Source organism: Ailuropoda melanoleuca, chromosome 6 (assembly GCF_002007445.2).
Source record: "Ailuropoda melanoleuca isolate Jingjing chromosome 6, ASM200744v2, whole genome shotgun sequence".
In the NCBI taxonomy this organism is placed as follows: domain Eukaryota; kingdom Metazoa; phylum Chordata; class Mammalia; order Carnivora; family Ursidae; genus Ailuropoda; species Ailuropoda melanoleuca.
Window position 1 is genome coordinate 48,124,139 of NC_048223.1, and position 18,546 is coordinate 48,142,684.

The following is an 18,546-nucleotide window of genomic DNA, read 5'->3' on the forward strand; positions in this document are numbered from 1 at the left end:
TTTTCTTTTCTTTAATGCTGTTTTTTATTGTTTTGCTTTTGAGATTACTAATTTAATCTTTTTTACTCTTGATACATCTATCCAGATTTTTTTTATTATCTTGAATCAGTTTTGATAATTTGTGTACTGCTAGGGATCTGTTTACTTCATCTAGGTTATTTAATATGGTGGGATACAGTTTTTCATCATATTTCCCTAAAATCTGCTTTATTGCTGTGGGGCCAGTAGTGATAGCTCCTCTTTTGTTCCTAATTTTAGTAATTTGAACCTTCTCTCTCTCTCTCTCTCTTTTTTTTCTTTATCAATCTGACCAGAAGTTTGTCAATTTTGTTGATCTTTTCAAAATATTAACTTTTGGTTTCATTGATTTTTCTCTACTGTTTTTCTATTTTTATTTCATTAATTCCCACTTTAATTTGTATTTTCTGTCCCTCTCCTTGCTTTAGGTTTATTTTACTCATCTTTTTCCATTGTCTTAGGTGAAAAGTTATTGACTTGAGAACTTAACCTTTTGTATATATAGATACTTGCAGCTATACATTTTTCTCCAAGAACTGCCTTATATTACTGCATAGTTCTAGTGCAGATTTTTTTAATAATTTTCATTCATTTTGAAGCTTTTTCTAATTTCCTACTTCTTTACCTCTGAGTGCCATGTTTCATTTCTGTATAGTTGTGCATTTTGAGACTTGATGTTGTTGGTTTCTAATTTTATTCCATTATGGACAGAGAAAGGATTAGCAGATGGCAGATAGTGGGTTTCTGCAACACGGATTGACAGGCAGGGGATAAGGAATGCTGTTGGCCTGTCGCTCATGGTCAGATGCCATAGTCTTACACTGGTGCTGATGATTCTGCTTACACCTGCTACAAGTAGACCTTCTTTCATGCTGTGCTGGCTGGGAATTAGAGGGGAAACACCTTATTGTTCCAATGCCACAGACTCCTGCTGTCCTTACTGAGATTTTGTAGATTTTTTAAAAATAAATGTCTCTCTCATTAATGTACACTCTTAGAACAACTTTCAGAGGCTTTATTTTTTTTAACTATTTTTTAGTAGTCATGGTTGCTTTCATGGAAGAGGGTCCACAGAGCTCTTCACTCAACCATTCCTCTTCGAAGTATCCTCTCTGTGTGCTCTACGCTTGCTCATTTTTAAGTGCAAGTATCAACTGCAAAAAATGTATTAAGAGAATAGTCTTGACATGTTGGGTCTGTTTATTGACTTAGAATAATTCATGTTGGGTATTAATTGTTATGAAGTATGGATCCCACTGAATTTGTCCTTTTTTAGCTCCAAGTGTTGATAGAATTTTTCCCCCATCATTTCTTTATACCCCACCCACACCAAGCCCATCCCTCCCCTTCCAGGATTAATTTATTTAACTAGATAAGACCGTACTTCCTGATGCATTCTGATTAAACATTCTGATACATAGGTGACTGGGGGAAATGTGATGTTTTATGTTTAAATTTTAAATTTTATGTCTTCCTGATATTGGCAATATATCATGTATGCTACTTGCTCAAGTCTTCCATGGAGTGAGTTCTATTGATCACATTGATGACTGACTTTAAAAACACTGTACAGGGACAACTGGGTGGCTCAGTTAGTTGAGTGTCTGACTCTTGGTATCAGCAAAGGTCATGACCTCAGGGTCCTGAGAGGGAGTCTGCTTGAGATTCTCTCTCTGTCTCTCTGCCCCTACTTCCCTCTCTAAAAAGAGGGAGAGAGAGAGAGAGAGATTTAAATTAAAAAATACCACTTTACATATTTTTTAAAAAACTGTTGGATGCAATTTCCTTCTTGATATTAACATCAATAGTATTTAAGTGAACACTATGCACGAAGCTGCATCTGAGATATAAACTATTTTACCACTGCTTAATCATCACCACAACCCTGAATTAGATGCCATTCTATTTCAAGATCATACATGGAGTCACTGAGACATAAACAGGTTTAGTGATTTGCATAGCTAATAAGTGACATATTTCATCCCCCCTTTTTTTTTGCTTTAAAGCTCAAGATTTTTTTTTAAGGTTGTATTTTTTTTTAAGATTTTATTTATTTATTTGACAGAGATAGAGACAGCCAGCGAGAGAGGGAACACAAGCAGGGGGAGTGGGAGAGGAAGAAGCAGGCTCATAACAGAGGAGCCTGATGTGGGGCTCAATCCCATAACTCTGGGATCACGCCCTGAGCTGAAGGCAGACGCCCAACCGCCATGCCACCCAGGCGCCCTTACAGCTCAAGATTTTTAGCTACAAAATTAAATCAGTTCCTTGGACAATACTTTTAATTTGCTTAGAACTCTAGAGTTTTCTAAACATCTATTGCCTCATCTGATTCTATGTCAACTATATAGACTATACATTTCAACTGCTATGTATCCATTTAATGATGGAGAATACAGGGTCAGTGACAGAGCCCAGTTCAGGTAGTTTGAAGTGAGAGAATTAGGACTAGGTCCTCGATCTTATGATTACTAGCTCTGGGCTATTTTTTTGTAAGTATAGGCTTAACCAAAGTACACGGAACCTTATTTAACTCTTTTTCAGTACTAATATCACAAATGACTGGAATTTTCTCAAAGGTAGGGACTGTAATACATAACTTACATCATTCCTGATTCCTAACATCAAATATATTCTTTTTAATGGTTTCCCAGTACATTTTTTGGCTTACTGAACACAGGATAATGTGACTCTTAGTTTCTAAATTAGATTCTATATTTTTATCAACAAATGGTATTGTGGTATGTGAGGCTTAATGGATTCCTATGCTTACTGATCGCCATGCTCTTGTTTAAAGTAGATTTTTCTTTTTCCCTCAGTACTGGCAGATCGTTAGCTGTATACTTACTGCATTCAGTTGGCCTAGCTCTATTAACTCCACTATTTTGAAAATCTGGCTTTAATGTACTGAATGAAGTCTGGGAACTAGTACACAAACTGTGAGGGAGGGCTTGAGAAACCCTTGAACTAATGTGCAAGAATTTAAGTAGGGGCTTTGTAGGTCTTCAGATCTCCGTAGGCCTGGAAACACACACACACACACACACACACACTCTTCAATTTATTTAAAACTCAACAAGAGTCATTTTGTTTAGCTCTCTTAGCATTAAAAATGTTGTTTCTGAATTGTATCTATTTGGTTTATTACCAATGTTGTTTGTTGAGAACTGACCAGAGCCAATATCCTTCCACAATAATTAGATTACCTTTGGAAATTATTAGTGGCCACCAATAGGCAGTAGTAACAAGGGCTAGTGTTCTCTGTCACAATCTCTTTTTCTGACTCAGGTCTGGAAGAAACTGAGACAAACGTGGAGTATGTAAGATGAAGATAAAATATATATATATATATATATATATATATTTTACTGTAAATATAGTTGATTGAAGTACAAAACAAAACTGGATCACTATACTTCCTTCATTACACTAAACTTACGCTCTCAGCCACAGGAAATGCAAAGGCAAGCCCAAACTGTAAATATTAAAGCACAATAGTAACAAAGCAGACATGTGATCTGCCTTCATGGAGCTTACATTCTAGTAAGAAAAAGAAAAATTAGCAAAATACATGTGAGTTATATAGGATTTTAGGAGGTAATAAATGCTATGTGAACATGTACATGAAGAAAAATGGAAAGGAGTATATGGGGGATGACAATTTGATCAGTAATGATTTTGCTAAGGTGACATCAGCAAAGAATTGAAGAAGGTGAGAAGATGAGCATGTGGGTATCTGGGGCAGAGTGCTTCAAGTGCACGTAGAAAGGCCCTGAAGTTCACACCTGCCTGGTGTGTTTGAGGAAGAGTGAAGATACTAGTGCGACAGGAATAAAATAAGAGAGGAGGATACCTGTAGAAATGAAGTCAACCAGGAACTGGAGAGGTATGGAATTGGGTATTAATGGAAAAATTTGAATAGAGCAATGACACGAATAAACTTAAAATTTTAAAGGATCATCCGGATTCCCTATTGAGAATGGTCTGCAGTGAAATGTGAGAAATTGTGCAAATTAGTTCAGGTGCTATTTTAGTAGTCCATACTAGGCCTGGAGGGATATTTCTGGACACAAAGAGACGTGGTTTCCACCTTGTTCTATTTTGTGGGTAGACAATAGAGGATTTGTTGGTGATTGGATTTGGGAGAGAAGACAAGTGAAGAATGGCTACTAAGTTACAGTCCAGGTAACTGGCAGGGTTGAATTTCCATTAGCCAGAATGAAAAGAATGTCAGAGGAGGAATAAGTCAATTTTAGATATGTCAAATTTGAAATGTCTTTTGACATCTAATTAAAGCTACTGAGTAGGCAGCTGGGTGTGTCTGGGGAAGAAGTTTGGAAATACATATTTGGGGTCTTGAGCATTTAAGTACTACTTAGATCTTTGAGGTTGGATGAAGTTCTTAAGGGAGTGAAAGTAGAAGACGTCCAAAGGCTGATTTTAAGGTGCCAAGGAGATGAGAGGGACCAGAAATGGGGACCAGACAAAGAAATGTCCTGAAGTTGACTTAGGGGAAAAAAGTGTGTCAAGGAGAAGGGAGAGATCAGTTATGCCTAATGCTACTGAGAGGTCACGTTAAAAACAAACAAGCAAAACAAAGAAACAAACAGAAACAAAGACTGTGGACTCATCAATCATTTTACTAATATGGGATTTACTTGGGATGTTGAAAAGAGCAGTATAGTAGTCTTGGGAGGTTTGGAAATGTGATCGAAGTGGTTCCAAGAGAGAATGAGAACAATGAGAAATATTGTTAATAGCCGGACAGGATCGAAGGTCTCAGGTATGCACATGTATCACGGGCATTCTATCTTGGCTGTATTTCCAAATTTCAGATATGTTACATTGCATGTTATTTATCAAACTATTTATATTTTTTAGAAAATCGAATAAACTGAGTTTTTTACATAAATGAAGTTGTTTCCAAAAGGAAATTTTTATGTCAGGATCATACATGACAAAACAACACTCCTTGACATAAAAAAAGTCTGCATTATTCATCGAAATAGATTCGTAAACATTAACATATTTTGTCAAAGGGCCAGCAGTTTCACACCGGGAGTGCACGCTTACACATTTTTGGAAACACTGCTCTCCTGAACTGAAAACCTCCGTTCTGGCTCTCATAGTTTAATAACATAAATCAGAACTTGTTTGCCTAAGTGAGAAAAGAAAAGATCACCTGAATCTGTTGATTTTTATCTATTTTAGAACCCCTCAGGGCAGGTGCTTTGTCTTAACGTCCTGTGAAATGCCCAGAATCATTCTGTGTGAATAAAGTGCACTCGGCCAGATGGTATTTGATGGCTGTATTCGTCTTTAACATGAACGGAATATTAGTTTAGAGAAGGTTTGTTTTCTTTTCAAAATTCCTTTTTTCCAGTGTCTAGCACCATGCTTATTGAGATAAATACTTCTGTGTCCCCCTTGGTGCTTCTGACAAATGGGAGAACTGAATCATATGGGTGAGTTACCTGGTTGAGCAGACCAGAAACAGGAGCAGCCTTGATCTTTAAAGTTACTCTATGTCCTACAAGCAAATATTAAAGAACAATTAGCTTTATTTTAGTTCATTGTGTTGTTAAACATCTATCAGCAGACCAAGGACTGAATAATGCCATTCCTTGCTAGCTGTCCAAAGAGCATCATTCAGTTATTTAACCTGAGGTATTTAACCTCAGGTTGTTTACCTGAGGCCAAAGGAAACAGGAGCTGGTTTCCATTTGTCGCTATTCCTCACATTCACTCAGCATGTTTCCATCTCATGGCCTTTTCCTTCCCTGTGCCCTCTGCCGGATTGCCCTTCCCCACATGACTTGCTCTCTGGCCCCTCACAAATGTTCGCAAATGTTCACATTTTCCTGATAGCTTTCCCGATGACCTATGTATGACTACAACTCTCCCTCCACCTCCCTGTGTGTCCTTCCTAAATTTCCTTATATTTTAGCAGTGCTTACAGAGATCTGGAAACTGTATATTTTCATGAATTATTTTGTTTTGTCTCTGACTCCCCCTACTACAGGGTAAGGTGCGCAAAGGCAGAATTCTTCTCTGTGTTGCTCACAGACTTTTGTCTGTGTGGGAGCCCCAGTGCTCATTAACATAGGTCAGATGACTCATGACTATTTGTTGAATTCATGAGTGAATATTCTATGTGTTATTGTGGTTAGCTTCATTTTGTAGCTAGACATCTTGCTGAGAGGCGAAGGCACAGCCAGAGCTGTATCCCAGGGGACTGGCCCTGGAGCCCACACCCAGCAACCCTCCCCCACCCCGGAAGACCACGGTTCCCATACTCTCTCAGACCTTGCACAGAGGGCTTGGATTGGACTCAACTGATCAGAAATAAAGGCATAGAAAATATATTTGCACAAAGTATGAGAGATTCCTTTCTTTTCTGTTATGGAAAACATTGACACTACCCTCTCCCTTTTTAAGATGAAAGTTGCTATTATCTCCAGATTAAAAAAAAAAGATGCATTTTCCAATTAAGTAAGTTATAGGGAACTCTAATTAGAATGGTGACAGAAAGACTCCTAGAACTGAAGTCCTTTGCATTTCCCCTTTACTATATGGTTACTATGAGCTTTAAATGAGTCAAGGCATGCAAGTATAGTTCCTGACAGAGAGTAGTCAATAAATTCTAACTTGAGGATTCACTGTTCAATATCATATTTGCATTTCTGCTCATCATTTCTGCTACCCTCATATATAGAAAAAATATTTTTTTAATTTTTTTAAAGATTGTGTTTATTTATATGAGAGAGAGAAAGACAACACACAAGCAGGGGAGAGGGGCAGAGGGAGAGGGAGAAGCAGACTCCCCCCACCACCCACCAAAGAGGGAACCCGACGTGGGGCTTGATCCCAGGACTCTGAGATCATGACCTGAGCTGAAGGAGCCGATGGAGCCACTCAGGTGCCCCTAGAAAAAAAACTATTTAAAAAATCTTTTTAGAAATGTACTTTAAGTCAGAAATATGCACATGATCAAATCTTAATACTCCAAGAATCGTTGCTTTTTCTGAGTTTTCCAGTTATTCCTCTCATGTGTTATTTCTTCCTTTAAATAATTTCTGTCCTAGGGCTGCCTGGGTGGCTCAGTCAGTTGAATATCCGACTCTTAATTTTAGCTCAGTCATGATCTCAGGTTTGTGGAATCGAGCCCCGAGTCGGACTCTGTGGTGCTCAGTGGGAAGTCTGCTTGAGATTCTCTCTCTCCCTCTCCCTCCACACTTCCCCACTCACACTCTCTCTCTCTCTAAAATAAATAAATAAACGTGAAATAATTTGTCTCCCCAAAGATTGATAAGTAGACATCTATAGTACTTACACAAGTGCTAACACATGTAATGGATAGATTTCACAGACCTGATCCAGATAGCACCATCCACCCCTTGCATAGTTGACTGAGAAATGATGAATCCTCCCTAATTACTATCCCTTTGGCCACAGATCCCAAAACAACCATAAAAGAATGAAAGAAACAAAATAATCAAATAAAGGATTTCCTTCCAAATCCTGGGTCTTCAAGTTTTCCAATATGGACACAACCTTACATGAAAATGAAGTAGGCAAATTACTGGCTCTCACATTTCTTAAAAGCCAGAGGTATTTAAATGGTCAAATAAAACTGGAAGAAATATTTCAAGTACTTCAGGGATTGAAGGTAATTAATGTTGATGAAAAAATTGAAAATCCTTCAAGAATTTCACTCTCTTATTATTTTAGTAACATAACAACATAATGACTTAAATAAATAAAATGACACTACATTCACAGTGCTCTCATCCCACAGCAATAATGTTAAGTATTAGAATAGACTCAATACATTAGAAGAAAGATGAACTTTAATCTGGACTTAACATTATTTACACAAAGCTGTCTTGCTTCAGTATCTACTTCTTGTGGCTTTAATGAAAATTCAAGACAATAAACTGTCTTTCAGAAAACAACAGCAACCACACACCAATGAAAAGACAAAAAGAAATTGATAAAATATATAATAATATGACAGGTAAAAATGATTGATTGAAAGAGAAAAACAAAAGTAAACATTTAGTGTGAACTTTTCAATGGTAACAGGCAGTTTCTTAGTTACAAAGGCAGTCTAGGTCTGAGGACCCAGAGAGGGTCCCACAGGAAAAGCCAACAGGGTCCCTGGCTGCACACAGAATGGAAATCAAATGAGAGTCAGGAGCAGGTGAGAGCAGAGTTTACTGAAGACACAAAGATTGACTGCAGGTATAGACGGTGTCTGGGAAACACAGAAAGGAAAGGAGAGAGAGTCACATCTTTATTCAGGGTCTCAGGTTTTTTTTTGGGGGGGGGGTTGTGTTTTTTTTTAAGATTTTATTTATTTATTTGACAGAGAGAGAGACAGCCAGTGAGAGAGGGAACACACAGGGGGAGTGGGAGAGGAAGAGGAAGAGGCAGGCTCCCAGCGGAGGAGCCTGATGTGGGTCTTGATCCCCTGAGCCTAAGGCAGAGGGTTAACGACTGAGCCACCCAGGTGCCCCCAGGGTCTGAGGTTTTTATTGAGGATTGTGGTGTGGTGTACATGTGCTTCAGGTGTTCAGGAATGGGGCAGAGCAAGGCCAGGTGTCTACATGTCCTCCATAAGTCACATTCTATGGAGCCAAGGATCTTGGGATTGAGATGTCTAGCAGGGTGTTCTTGATGTGGTTTTGGAATATAGGTGAGGTTCAGTGGGGTGGGGTCTGGAGCTCACGACCAAGAAAGAATTCCTAAGACATCTTTGGTGCAAAATGGTGGTTTATGGAAGCACAGGGACAGGACCCTTTGGCAGAAAGAGCAGCTGCTCTGGGGTAGTGAGGGGTGGCTGATTATATACTTGGGAGTTGGGGGATGTAAGGGAAAAGGAGGTGTTCAAAAGAACTTTCATATGCTAAAGAGGACCTAGGAGGTACCTGANACTGAGGCTTTGCCATTGTCAAGTTGTTTTTCCCTCTAGCAAGGCATTAACATAAAGATAGTACATGGAACACTATGTCAAAAACTAATGAAGTACTTTATGGTGACTAACAGAACATTAAAGGAGAGAGAGAGAGAGAGAAAGAAAGAAAGAAAGAAAGAAAGAAAGAAAGAAAGAAAGAAAGAAAAAGAAGAAAAGAAAAGAGAAAAGGAAGGGAAGGGAAGAAGGAAAGGGGGGGAGGNGAGATGGAGCTATAAATGGAATGCTTCTAGATATTACCCTAGGTAGTTGATTATTTCATCATATTTTACTACTTTATTTTACTCCATCATATTTTAGTGAGTGTGTACTGGTCATAATGCAAAAGCATTCCTCCAAAGAAATACAATTCAGGCCTGAAAAAGGTGGTCACTTGGCATAATTAACTTTTGACTGCAGGAAGGGTGCTAGGGAGACAGCGGGGCCGAGGGTAAGACGGCTATCACGGTGATCCATGAAGAAGCTGGTAGGCAAGGAGTTCAGATACAGCCACAGCAGACCGTTGAAGGGTGGACCCAGCGGGACGTGATGATGGGCTGCCCTACAGAGTAGCAATGAGAGTTGAGGTCAAAAGACAAGGCCTGAGAAAGTAGGAGGTGCAGCTTTCACTGTGACTGAGATAATCAAGACGGAAAGGAGCGCGCTGTGGTTTTCTTGAGGGTGGANGTTTTCTCTTTTTGGCTAACACTTGCCTGGCAAAGAACAAAAAATAGGAGGAAAATATCAAGCATGTAGTATCAATTCCACTGAGCCTGTCTAAGAAAATAGTTTGTTTCTTACTCTCTAAGATCTTTTTATAATTAATTCAAGGCAATTTAAAATTCGAGATGGAGCTATAAATGGAATGCTTCTAGATATTACCCTAGGTAGTTGATTATTTCATCATATTTTACTACTTTATTTTACTCCATCATATTTTAGTGAGTGTGTACTGGTCATAATGCAAAAGCATTCCTCCAAAGAAATACAATTCAGGCCTGAAAAAGGTGGTCACTTGGCATAATTAACTTTTGACTGCAGGAAGGGTGCTAGGGAGACAGCGGGGCCGAGGGTAAGACGGCTATCACGGTGATCCATGAAGAAGCTGGTAGGCAAGGAGTTCAGATACAGCCACAGCAGACCGTTGAAGGGTGGACCCAGCGGGACGTGATGATGGGCTGCCCTACAGAGTAGCAATGAGAGTTGAGGTCAAAAGACAAGGCCTGAGAAAGTAGGAGGTGCAGCTTTCACTGTGACTGAGGTAATCAAGACGGAGAGGAGCGCGCTGTGGTTTTCTTGAGGGTGGAGGAGGGACACAACGCAGGATTTGGGGGTTTTAAATTGGGGATGCTTATCCTTCATCCAACTGGGTGTTCAAGGAGGACATGGGATATGGCTGAAATTCAGAGGAAAAGGCAGGGTGAGGGAGATCTACTCAAAGCAGAAGCTCTAGGTTTTGTCTTCTCTGACTTGGGTGAAGGAGGGAAAAGAAGAAAAAGGGTAATATTTATGGGAAACTTTCAGTGCACCAGATGTTAGTCTGTGCGCCTGGACAGAAATCATGTCAATCAAACCTCCCAATATTGATTGACTTTTGTATTGTTAAAGTTCTCATTTACAAATGAAGACATTGAGAAATAATCACACATCTAGTAAGTGGAGTGAGTTTTGGATTTAGGTTTCTGGCTTTAGACTCAGGAACCATAAAGTTTCCTGATTTGATATATGCTCGGCAGAAAAAGAAACCAGTGGAGGACATAGTTTCTCTGTACTGTAAACATTTACACAGAGTGTAACACATTTGTTTAAACTGTAGAGATACACTCATGTAAAATTAAATACATAAGCCTTAAGAGAGCCATTAATCTAGTTCTGCACCAGGTAAGATTATGTACACATTAGGAAGATGTTATTCTTATCCATTGTTATTACTTTCAATTGAGAGGGAATGACAGAAATGCTGGGGTCAGATATTCAGAAATTCTGAATTTTACCTCTTGCCATTGGCTCATTTGTTTTCCCTTAAGCATCTCGTGGATATTCCATGCTGTTAGTTTCAAGCTCCTATATTCCACTGTATGAACCAAGAACTATATCAATTACTCGATAATTCAAGCATGTTTTCTTTCTGAAGGCAACTGATCGAGAGGGAGACTCAATAACATACGCCATTGAGAATGGAGATCCTCAGCGAGTTTTTAATCTTTCAGAAACGTAAGTTAAAAATGATTTCAAAAATTTATTTTTGTAGAAAACATTAGCAGTGTACTGGTGGCAGGGGGACAGACTTCTAATCAGAGGTTTTCAGCTGTTTGTAGTTTTATTTTACTTTTTTTTCTATGAATGCTAATGAGATCTGGGGGCAGGGGATAATTCTGAATTCAGAAATCTTACCCAGGAGATTATTTATTTTACTAGGTAAAAATCCACTGAGATGGAAACATTTTATTTGTAGGCTGGGATTAATTAGATCCCTTTAAAGTTGTCAGTTACTCATAATAACAAGGGCATTTCTATCAAGAGTAATATGGCACTAAATTGTTCATTCAAAGAGAATTTTGTAAGACAAAGCATAATTCAAACACATTTAAAATACCACCAAAGTCTATCCTTCAGTTTTTGAGGAATGTAGGTGTAATCTGAAAAAGCTCACACAAAAAATTGGCATGACCCTGCTAAACCTTCTGGGGTCTTTATCGGTGTCCCTCTATTCCCCTCGGAGTGCAGCAGAGATCTTGTTAGTCACCACCAGGAGAAAGCCAGGAGGCCCAGAAGGAGGCATGAGGCTTACAGAGAGATCACTGGCTTCTCTTAGAGCAAAGTTGCCCTGTTGCTGTCACGTGGGGCTCATCCTTGGAGAGTCATGCTTGCTACCTCTCTGATTCTTTCTGTGTGGCCACGAGTGGTCCTACTTCCTAAAAGAACGGAAAGCTGAATGGGGCCTGTGATTACAAAGTAAGAATTTTCACAAATGAGCCAGACACTGCTTTTGTCTCAGTAACATGGGTGCATGACACCAAATCAAGGGAACCATGTGTGGTCACTTGTCTTGGAAGGAACACCAGTAATTTCACTCTGACTAGGATGTTCCAACCATGAGTTAGTTTGCCTGGAAACAGTATTTCTCAGGCTTTGATTTCACAGATGAATAAACTTCCATTTAAAAAATGGAAAGACAACTACTTAGAATTTCCCCCCATAGATACATACCAATCTCAATTACCTATAATTTGCAATCTCCCTGAAAGAAATAAAACTTTTTAAAGGGACACTTTAACAGGAATCATGACTGCATGGTACTGGTATAAAAGTACATGTATAGATCACTAGAATAAAGTTAAGAGTCCAGAAATAACCAGATTTATAACTTTTACGGTCAATCGATTTCCCCAAAGAAAGGCCAAGACAATTCAACCAAGAAAGAATAAACTTTACAATAAATGAAATTTGGGGCTACATGCAAAAGAATGAAGCTGGATCTTTATTTCACACCATTAGCAAAAATTAACTCAAAGTGGATCATAGACCTAGTGTTGGAGATAAAAGTGTATAACTCTTTAAAGAAAATACAGAAGTAAATCTTCATGATCAGAATTAGGCAATGTTCTCCTAGACATGACATAAAAAGCAGAACTGCTTAATAAGACAGATAAGTTGGACTTCATCAAAATTAGGAAAATATATGCTTCAAAAGACAATATCAAGAAAGTGAAGATCACCCCCAGCCTGAGAGAAAATATTTTTAAACAATGTAGGTGAGAACCATTACAACCCAAAAATAAACAGAGAAATAATCCAAGTAAAAGTGAACAGGAGTTTGACTAGACATTGCTGCAAAGAAGCTATATGAGTGGCCAATAGCATGTGGAGATTCACGTGTAATCACTAGACATTAGGGAAATGCAGATGAAAATCACCAGATACTGCTTCTTACCTATGTAGAATGTCTATAATGAAAAAAGGAAGGAAATAAGAAGTATGGGTGAGATTTCAGAGTCCTTATAAATTTCTGAAGGGGAAGTAAAGTCAGAGTGTATTTGGAGAAAATTTGTCGTTTCTTCTAAATGTGAAATGTAGAGTCACCATATAACCCAGTAATTCTACCCATATCTACTCAAGAAATTAAAACATGGATCCACATTAAAAGGTTGTGCAAGAATGTACACAGCAGAATTGTTTACAGTAGCAAGATATGGATACAACTTGAATGTCCTTCTACAGATGAATGGGGAACAGAATGTGTATCCATACAATTTCTTTGTCAATAAAGAACATAGTGTCGACACCTGACACAGCATGGCTATACCTTAGAAACATTATGCTGAATGGAAAGTCAGTCACAAAGGACCGCACATGGTATGATCCCATTTGTATGAAATGTCCAGAATAGGCAAATCCATAGGGATAAAAAAAAAAGTAGATTAGTGATTGCCTGGGCTGGGAGGTGGGCGAGAACAGGGAGAGATTGCCAATGGGTGATGCTAATAGTGACGGACATGTTCCAGAATTGAGTGTGGTGACGGTTGGACAACTCTGCAAATATACCCACCTCCATTGAATTGTACCCTCTAAATGGGTGAGTTTGATCATTTCGGAGTTACGCATTAATAAAGCTGTTTTTAAAAAGACAATAGTGAACTTTTCCCCTGACTTTACTCTCTGTGAAGGATTTCCACTCCAGTGCTTATCTGCTTTTCCCCTGAGGCTGAAAGATTTTCAACTGTGGTCTGTGAAAGCTGATGAGCTGCCGATTTTACCGAAGAAATTCTCCTCTTGTGCTGCCTACCCTAGCAAGTGTGTCTCTACTATTTCTCCCATTTCTGCTTTTGAAACCAGAGAGACCCCCATGCAGGTCACAGACGTTCTTGCAGGTGTGAAAGATGTCGACACGGCATCCTCCTTACCTACACTGATCACAGGTCCTAATACCGCAGCTCCTACATCAACTCCTTAAGTGCAAAATGCTTCCAGGACACTAGAGGAGGCACGTCCTCTTGACAGTCGCATGATCTCTTTTGATGACCATTCTTGATTCAGGGTCCAGCATGCTGGGTCCATTGCTTTCTATCCTATGGCCATCGTCCTTCAGCCACCTCATTGCTGTTGCTGTCATTACAGCTGCAGGCTATCCTAGACCATTACCAATATATTTCCACACATTTGAAATGGGCAAAATTGAAATTTTAATCCCTTCCATCTCTGAATCTTCTGGGCTGCCTGTGCAAATTTGCACCACAGCTTCTAAGTTTTAAGGATTTGAATACTTCAGGTACTTGTTGAGAGAACAATAGAGAAGAAAGAATGGTCTACCTTCTCAGACACTATAACATATACAAGTAATGTTTCTGGCTACATTTTCCTTCTTAGAACAACCAAAAAAAAAGTACATGTTCACTGCTTACTTTAAATACTATATTATTTTGCGCTACGAAACTAATTTTAGCAATAATCGTCATTACAAAACCATTAGTCTACCTTGTTCTATTGAAATAAAACTAGGCCAAAAGNCCAAAAAAAAAGTACATGTTCACTGCTTACTTTAAATACTATATTATTTTGCGCTACGAAACTAATTTTAGCAATAATCGTCATTACAAAACCATTAGTCTACCTTGTTCTATTGAAATAAAACTAGGCCAAAAGTTTTCATAAATCCTTAAAAAAATCCGTAGTAATAAAGAATCATTTCAATACTAGTTTGGATTTACAAAATGTTGGGTTGTTATAATAATGTATCAGATTAGTCATATAGTCACAAAAGAAATTCACTCTTTAAAGAAAAGTCTTGTTCCTAAAAATCATAGGCATTTCTCATGAAAATCATTCCATAGCACCTGTTGAATGACCAGATCTGTGTGGTTCTGTAATGTACTGCATTATTTGAACAACTTTTCATAATGTCTTTGTTGATTGTTGCATATGATACAGCAAATATTTATTCGTCAAATATTCACAGATCAGTAAACATTTAAACAAGATGTAAACAACACTTCCTTTCTAGGGTGATGGCCAAATATTGATGTTATTTATTGCAGGACTGTGCAGAATTCCTTTGAATGGAATTGTATACAGGGGATGTGATGTAACAGTGAAAGGTTCAAATGCTGAACAGAAGAACCTCAAAGAGTTAGATCTGCCCCTTGTTAAAGTTTTATTTGAAAAATTTTCTTTTTATCTTCACTGGCACTTTTATTTTTTTTCTACATGACCTAATTCATTTTGACCCTAAATTTAAAGCTTATTATCTTTGTCACATCGTTGTGCACCTCACGATTACATTGAAGATTACGTAACATGTAAGACAATGATATGCATTTTCTCTTCCTTCACCCCTGCTTTCCAAATCCGTATTCAAATGGAACTACTTTCTCACGCCCTTGACCCCCTCAGCTCCTGTCACTGTCCCCTTTTCAGAACCTCTGCCAGTACCCACCTCCCTCTGTTGGTCTCCATTTGCTAACTGCTAATCACTATTTAACATAGAACACCACATCTAACTTGAAGCATTCACACATTTTCAAGTACACTGTAGCCTCTCTAAATATCATTATGAGGCTTGAAACATGGTGCCCATGGGCAACACGATAAATCTCTCAAAGATTCAGACACTTGAAAGTGTAAATGATATTAAATCGTAGCCAGTAGAATATATCAACAGCGTTTAAAGGAAGCCTAGAATACAAAGCATGAAACCTGTGAGATCATTTCTGTCAGCCTGTGATGTGGCTGCTGGAATATTTCCTAATCAACAGTGCAGTTGGGGAAAATGACTACTGGGAGAAGCAGGTTTTAAATGTTAGCAGATTGGTTTGTGTGGAAGTAGATACCCTCCTCTACGTTTTATTTACATGGCTTAAACAACTTTTGAACACCACTTTTACAGTTAGGCAAAGCAACTCATTGTCCAAAAAAGCTTGATTTTGTCCAACACAATACATTTCAGAAATACAGCTTTCGAGTTTGGTGAGGGAATGCTGTGTAATCTAATTAATGTAATTGAAGTGAAATTCCCATATAATTAACCATTTCAAAGTAAACAATTCGGTGCCATTTAGCAGACTCGCAGTGCTATAAAAGGACCCCTTTTATCTAGTTCCGGAATATCTTTATCCCTCCAGAGGGAAACCAGACCCGCTAAGCTGCTTCCTATCTGCCCCTCCCCCCCACTACTGGCAACCACTAATTTCTGTTCTGTCTCTGTGGATTGATCTATTCTGGATATTTCAGATACATGGAAGAATATAACATGCAACCTTTTGTGTCTGGCTTTTTTCACTTAGCCTAATGTTTTGAAGTTCAACCATGTTGAAATATATATCAGTACTTCATTCCTTTTTGTACGTGCATCATAACTCACTTTATGTATATACAGTTTGTTTATTCGTTCATACCTGGATGGACATTTGGGCTGTTTTTCTATGCATGGGCTATTGTGAATACTGCTACTATGGACACATATGTGCATGTATTTAAGAATCTGATTTCAATTCTTTTTGAGTATATTCCCAGAATTGGAATTGCTGGATCATATTATAATTTTATGTTTACTTTCTCAGGAAATGCCAAGCTGTTTCCCACGGTGCCTGGACCATTTTATATTCCCACTGGCACTGTACAAGGGTTCCAATTCCTTTATATCTTTGTCAACATGTTCTTTTCCCATTTGTTTTGTTTTGTTAATTTTATCCATCCTAGTGGGTGTGAAGTGGTATTTCATTATAGTTTTGATTTTTATTTCCCTGATGACTAATGATGTTGAGTATCTTTTCATGAAAGTACTTGTTCGTCATGGTTGTATCTTCTTTGTAGAAATATATGTTCAAGTCCTTTGACTAATTTTTAATTGGGTCATTTGTATTTCTGTTGTTGAGTTTTAAGAGTCCCCTATACATTTAAGGAACCAGACTCTTATCAGATATATGTTTTGCAAGTATTTTTTCTCATTTTCTAGGGTTTCCCCCCCACTTTATTTATGATGGCAAAAATTCTTAATTTTGGTGAAGCCCAGTATGCCTATTTTTTTCTTTTGCTGCTCATGCTCTTACTGTCACATTTAAGCATCCATTGTTGAATCTAAGATCATGAAGATTTATCCTCAAGTTTTTGTCTAAGAGTTTCATGGTTTTAGTGCTTCTACTTACATTCTTGATCCATTTTGAGCCAATTTCTGTATATGGTGTAATAAAATAGTCCAGCTTCATTCTTTCATGTGGACATCTCCATTCACCCCAGCACCATTTGTAGAGGAGATAGTCCTTTCCCTATTGAATGATCTTGGCATCCTTGTTGAAAATCAGTTGGCCACAGATGTATGGGTTTATCTCTGGACTCTCAGTTCTGTTCCATTCCCAAGTGTACATGGGTGCTTTTAAAAGCCCTGATTTCCCAAGAAACTCTCGGCCCATCTTTTCCTCCCAGGCTTCCAGAGCTCTACTATATGCCTCAGCTGTAATCTTTTCCTCAGGCGACTGCAGGTCGTTTCCTGCCTTACCGTGTTTTCCATTGCTTTTCTGCCTCCAGTGAGTTCTGAGTTAGGCACAATAAAGACAAGCAGCATGCATTCATTTTTCCTTCAGGCAGCCTCCAGAATGGCAAAAACAATTCTTTGTGAATATGGATAGTTCTGCTCCTCCAGAAACAGGGACCAGAATGTCACACTGGGGAGGCTGACGGCCATCTTCGAGACCACTGATGTCACTCCTGTGAGATAGATTTTCAATCATGTAAAATTTAAGTAACGCTGTTGTTGATGTTTTAACAGAAACGATTCTTACGTATTTTTGTTATGTGAACTCACGAGATTTCCTGCATTCCTAAATGCAGCCCAGTGTATCCTGCTCTATAGTTTCCAGCTAGCTGGTAGGAAGACTCACCTTTGCTAGTTATTTCCAGAATTTCAGGAAGGCACCTTTGCGTCTACAGATCAACTAGTCTATAAATACCAAAAAATGCCACCTATCCTTTCTCTCCTTCTCAGTCTCCCAAATATCCTGTCTAACTGCCTACTGCACTGGGAGGCAAGACACACATCATCTCATGCAAAGAGCTCTGTCCATAATAATCACCAGACCGTTAAAAATTAGCTGATTATTTATAATATGGTTCTAAATGGGAATACTATATATATTTCTAGAGATTTTCTAATTTAATATACAAAGAAGAATATAGATTTGAAACTTAAACTGAGAGGGGAAAATGGAAAGCAATAACTCGGTTTTCTCTTGTCTTTCATTGTACTATTATGGCTGGGTTTTCAGGTCTCGTACTTCTTAAGTAGCTTGTGAATAAGTCTCAGAAGCATACACATCTTACGTTTCTCTTGAAGTCATTTTAGAATGAGATTATCTGAGCCGTCTGCAGTGTGGAAAGTTACTCCAAAAGCCATTGTTATGAACTACTCGGGAATCAGTTTTCAGTTATTTTGACAAAACATTTAAAAGTGTACAAGTTGTAGAGTTAGTTTTCCGTAGTTCTACCATACGTTTAGAACCTTTCAAAGTCTATATGATCAACAACAATGCAATAAAACAGAGTAACTGTGACTCTGACTTTGATTCATTGGTGTTGAGTCTCTT

The 18,546-nt window shown here is 38.4% G+C and overlaps 1 protein-coding gene across 1 annotated transcript in view; it reads left to right on the forward strand.

The window, feature by feature from the left end:
- The window catches only part of PCDH15 (protocadherin related 15), a 1,685,023-nt gene that overhangs the window by 1,389,699 nt on the left and 276,778 nt on the right, over positions 1–18,546 (forward strand). The window contains exon 18 of the mRNA XM_034662367.1: positions 11,106–11,185. Coding sequence (XP_034518258.1) covers positions 11,106–11,185 — 80 coding nt within the window. The remainder of the gene's footprint in view (positions 1–11,105; positions 11,186–18,546) is intronic.